The sequence below is a fragment of the Lolium rigidum genome, chromosome 7 (assembly GCF_022539505.1).
Source record: "Lolium rigidum isolate FL_2022 chromosome 7, APGP_CSIRO_Lrig_0.1, whole genome shotgun sequence".
NCBI lineage: Eukaryota > Viridiplantae > Streptophyta > Magnoliopsida > Poales > Poaceae > Lolium > Lolium rigidum.
Window position 1 is genome coordinate 279,289,101 of NC_061514.1, and position 5,419 is coordinate 279,294,519.

At 49.1% G+C, this 5,419-nt stretch overlaps 1 protein-coding gene across 1 annotated transcript; it reads left to right on the forward strand.

Annotated features, from left to right (window-relative positions):
• The first annotated feature begins 83 nt into the window (after window positions 1–83).
• On the forward strand, window positions 84–1,219 carry LOC124672818 (putative E3 ubiquitin-protein ligase SINA-like 6). Its single transcript, XM_047208986.1, has 2 exons — window positions 84–317; window positions 482–1,219. The coding sequence occupies exons 1-2, from the start codon at window positions 84–86 to the stop codon at window positions 1,217–1,219; spliced, it is 972 nt and encodes a 323-aa protein (XP_047064942.1).
• The last annotated feature ends 4,200 nt before the right edge of the window (window positions 1,220–5,419 follow it).

Consider the following 5,419-nt stretch of genomic DNA (forward strand, 5'->3'; position numbering starts at 1 on the left):
TACCCCGCAACCGAAAGAGGAGCACTCGGTTCCCCAAAATGTTCTCCTCTCCGGAGTCCCGGGCGAATATGAGGATCTCGCCAATGGAGGCCGGGGATCACAGCGGCGGCAACGGCAAGAGGGCGAGAGGGGATGAGGAGGTGAAGCCGGAGGAAGGAGAACTGGTGATGCAGGACGGAGACGAAGGCAGAAATGCCTTGGCGGTGGTGGAGGCGCAGGCGCCCATGGCGGATCAGCCGCAGATGGACCTCAGGATGGACGTGGCTTTGCTCCACTGCCAGGCCTGCCTCCTTCCCCTCAAACCCCCCGTCTTCAAGGTACGGTCTCTCATCCCACCCACCAGAGTGATCCAAGATTTGTCTGCTGGATCACGGATTTGTTTGCAAATTGGAGAAAAAAAGAACAGGCTTCTTTTCGTGTTCTTGCCATGGCCATGCATGAAAGATGATGTTTTTAAAAGAAAATCGTGTATCGATCGCAGTGCGAGGCCGCCGGGCACGTCGTGTGCTGCTACTGCCGGGCCGGCCACGGCGACATCTGCAGCCGCGCCAACACCCACTGCGGCGAGCTGGACGCCGTCGTCGGCGCCGCCAAGGTGCCCTGCCCCTACAAGGTGTTCGGCTGCGAGCGCTACGTCGTGTACCACGAGAGCGCGGACCACCAGCGCGTGTGCCAGTGCGCGCCGTGCGCCTGCCCGGAGCCCGGCTGCGCGTACATGGGCTCCCGCGGGATGCTGCTCGACCACTTCGCCGCCGCCCACTCGCGCCTCGCCACCGCGCTCCGGTACGGCCGGTCCTGGAACCTCAGCTTTCCCCTCTCCCACCGCTGGCACGTCCTCGTCGGGGAGGAGGACAAGAGCGTGTTCCTCCTGCTCTTGGGCGCGCTGGGCGCCGCCACCGCCGTGTCGCTGGTCTGCGTCAGGGCGGATGGCGCCCCGGTGCCACAGTTCTGGTGCAAGCTCTCCGTCGAGCGCCCGGGCGACGACAAGGACAAGCTGGTTCTCATGGCCTCCACGGTGGGAACCAGCGCGCTCACCGGTGGCGCGCCGGCGCCAGGCAAGGGAATGTTCTTGGCGGTGCCCCAGGAGCTGCTCTACGGCGACATGCTCGCGCTCTGCATCCGCATTGATCAGCTCCGACCTGCCGCCGCTGCTCCCAGTCCCAGCCCCAGGTCGACGACACCACAAGCAAGGATACCCAGGAAGACTGTGTTCGTTTGATCTGGTGCATATCGACACCGCCGCTCAAATGTTTTTGTTCACATGAAGGGAAGTAAGGAGCTGTTGCATATCTTTTTTTTTTGTTTCGGAATTGGAATGAGTTAGATGCATGTAACTATCTCCCTCGCGAAAGCTAATCAATTCTTCATTTCTAGTAGGAGTATGAGATCATTCTTTTTGATGTGAAGAAACATCCTATATTCCTACCTAGACCTGATGCTCCAGATTATGCATTGCGTTCCCAACTTCCCATGGATGACGGGGAGGAAACCCTAGCCGCCACCCACCGCGAGCATCCCCTTCCTCTCCACCCCCTCCTTGCTACCGCCGGATGGCGCGGCCAAAAAGAATCCCGGGCGCTGGTTCTAGCAGAGGCCTCTCCCCTCGCATGGAGGTAATTTAGAGCATCTCCAACATACGCGCTATATAGGTCGCACGCTATATAAACCGTCGATTTGCAGCGCGCGGAGACGGAATCGGTCCTCCAGCAGGCGCGACATACGGCGCGGCGTTGCAAATTTTTTTGGGGTGCACGGCTTTTTGCACAACTCCGAGCGCCAAATGTGATGCGTCGGCTACAGCGCGCGGCATTGCTCTGGACATGCACGAATACCCCAACGGCTAGAAACCCCCCCCCCCCCGCCCTCCATTTCCCACCGTGTTGCCGCCGCGAAATTCTGGCACCTCCGGTCGATTCCACCGCCGCGCCGTAGATCCACCTCGCCCGCGCCTCCTACCGGTAGTACCTGTCGCTCCGCAGCGCTGTACCTACCGGGCGTCGTCGCCACCGATGGGCACAAGGCCGACGCTTCTCCCCGCCTCGCCCGCGCCTTCTCCTCTCGATACGTCGCCATGTCGTTGTCTTCGAGCCTACTGTCAACATGGCGCAGCCAAGATGCTCGCCGATTTGCTCGCAAGGTATGCGCTCCACCGACCGACCACCATGATTTTGTCGATTTCTTTTGCTACTAGCTAGTTGTAGTTAAGTTGTTTCATATGTATGTTTGTAGAGTTCATCATACGATTCATCGGATGACGAGTACGACCAAGAGGAAGAGGAGAACATGTCCTTACTATTAGCATACCGCGCCATCAAGAAGCCAAAAATTGGTGGATCGGCATTCGGTCGTCAGAAGTTGTGGAGAGAAAGGATTGAAGGGCATGAGAAGTTGATGCGGTCGTATTTCAATGAGAATCCGATATTTCCTGAAAGCTATTTTCGGCGGCGTTTTCGGATGAGTATCGACTTGTTTAAGCACATCGCAACGGAGGTGACCAAGTATGATCGGTTCTTTGAGCAAAGGAGAAATGCCACCAGAGAACTTGGTCATAGCACATATCAGAAGGTGACCGCCACCTTGCGTATGTTGGCATGGTATACTGGCGGATCTAATTGATGATGATTTAGCCACGGAAGAGAGCACTTCTATCTTGTGTGTGAAGCGCTTTGTTGTGGCAATTGTGAATGTTTTCGAATCCACATACTTGAGAGCCCTCAATGCTCAAGACACAGCAAGACTTTTAGAGTTCAACGCCGACTGGGGATTTCCAGGTATGCTTGGTTCCATTGATTGTATGCATTGGAGCTGGAAGAATTGTCTTGCGGCATGGCATGGCCAATTCAAAGGGTACAAGAAGGATGCCACTATAGTCCTTGAAGCGGTCGCCGATCATGAGACTTGGATATAGCATGCATTTTTTAGAATGCTCGGGTCTTGCAATGACATTAATGTTCTTCAACGATCACCACTAATGACAAGAATTGCAATGCGGGAAGGTCCATTGGTGGAGTTTGAAGCAAATGGTCACAAGTAAAACTATAGCTACTTCCTCGCCGATGACATATATCCAAGGTGGCAAACATTTGTGAAGCCGGTTATTCAACCACGAGGTAAGAAGTAAACCCAATTCCACAATGCACAAGCGGCAGTTAGAAAAGTTTTAGAGAGAGCATTTAGGATTTTGCAAGCTCAATTTACCATTGTGAGAGGGTCGGCTACATTTTGGGACCAAGAGTGCCTTTGGTATATCATGACCGCTTGTGTCATCATGCATAATATGATTATAGAGGATGATCGTGGGAAAGATGTGGATCATACCCACTACGAGTTGATGGGGGTTCCCGTGCAAGTGAGGAGGTCCGTACATAGGATTACCCGGTTCATTGCCTCGTACCATGCCATTCGATGAGCTCCAAAAAGATCTCATGGAAGAATTGTGGAATTGGCATGGACAACAATAGTTAAATACTTATTGTATTTGTTTGAAAACTATATGTTGTATTATCTCAAAACTATGTTGTATTGTTGTATGTTGATCATTAAATTTGTTGTATTTGGTGAACAATTTGATGTACTTGTTGTATTTGTTGTGAATAATTTGTTGTATTTGTATGGTACATTTTATTTGTGAATTTATGATGCTTGTTTGATCTTCTTTGATGCATACTTATGTGTGATTATTATTTGCGCCACGCTACGCGCTGTGTAATGGAACGTCGGATGAAGGAACTTTTTTAGCGACCAACACGCGCTGCATAATAGGGCGCTAAAATTCAGTGAATCTCGTGTTGAAGATGCTCTTATGCAGGTGCCGAGATGGTGAGCGGTGCGCTAGCTTATGGGCGGAGCAGCGCGGCTGTCTCGGGGGCGGCAGCCTCTGGCTCGAGCCGGATGACAACGGAACTGACACACAGCGGACCTTGATATGCATCCTTCGTGGCATCTTACTTGGACGCACTTAAGGGTGAAGATTCAGTCTTAAGCTCTAACTCATCCTCTCGTTTTCCTTTTGTACATTCTACTTAAATTTTGTGCCACCCCGCTTTAGAAAACTGTGAAGATGTCGAATTTCATTTTTTAACATTATGATGTGGGTAGTAAGCCTAGTTATAGTCGGAAGTAGCACAGAATAATAACATATGTTACTATCTTTATAGTGGTTAGTAACATCAAAGTAGTATCATAGATATGTTAAAAAAAAAGTAGTATCATAAATGTCTTTACTAATTAGCTTGTAGACTTATTGTATCTTGAAAGTGTAATATTTCAGTAACTAGCTATGTTACTTAATTCTCCTGTCTCCTCATTAACTCATTGCAACATACTAATCAAATTTGTTAAGTTGAAAAGTGAGGTGAGTAGTGAAGATACTCCCACTATAAGTAGTCTAAACAAGTTGCCAGCCTAACCATATTGTGGGCCCCATAGACGGAGCGCCTTGGAGGTGAAAGTGGGCTACAGCCCCTTCCTTCCAAAAGTGTAACTAGCATATTATGCGGCATTCGTCTTTATTTTTCCTATACTTTACCGGTCTGTTTGGTAATCAAAAACAGGAGAGCAAGAGAAAGAGACTCACTTTTCACCTCACGCTTTCCCATGTCAGCACAGTGTGTGCTTGTGTTTAGAAGAGCTAATTACATTTTTGGTCCTACAACTTGTTCACTATGTGATAGTTTAGTCGTAGATCTTGCAAAACCTACTACCGGGTCCTACAACTTGTCAGCTATGTGAAATTTTGGTCCTCAGTTAACTAGAAGCTGACATGTGGCATTACCGATTTTGCAGAGAGACCCCTAATATTCTTAACTGGCACGTAGGACCAGTGGCGGAGCATGGGCCGAATTCAAGACTAGGGAATTTCAATATTGTACTATAGAGACTGGGCCAAAAGTGGAATATTTGTGTCTAGTGGGCCAAATTCATGCTAAATCCTGAGAGAATGTTAGAAAAAGGGTGGGCCATGGCCCAGTATGGCCCATCTGTAGCGCCGCCCCTGCATAGGACCTTTAATGCCGCCTGACATGCGGGTCCCACCTGTCAGTGGGTACGGTGAAAATAAAATTTAACGCGTGGTGAAAATAAAATTTAACGCGTGGAGTCGAGGATTCAAACTGTTTACCTAAGGTTACGTGTTGCCTCACGTATACCACTACACCACGAAGAATTTATTGTACAAAGCTACGACGCCTTCCTATTATACACAGAATAGATGATTTTTCACCCTTTTCACAACAAATGAAACTACTTTTTTTTCCATTAGCAGCACGGGTGTTTTATTTATGGAAAATTGTACATCACATAATTTAAGAAAAGTGATGGATGCGTGTTATCATTTTTCTTGAAAGCTTGTGTGCAGCTATGCTAGAAAATTTATGAATATAGAAAATAAATTATTTTAGTAAATGATACTTGGATAGAG

Excerpts from the sequence above, each read along its gene's own strand:
- LOC124672818 (XM_047208986.1), top strand. The coding sequence starts at position 84 with ATGGAGGCCGGGGATCACAGCGGCGGCAACGGCAAGAGGGCGAGAGGG. Across the intron at positions 318-481 it reads TCAAACCCCCCGTCTTCAAG|TGCGAGGCCGCCGGGCACGT; the intron begins GTACGGTCTCTC and ends TATCGATCGCAG.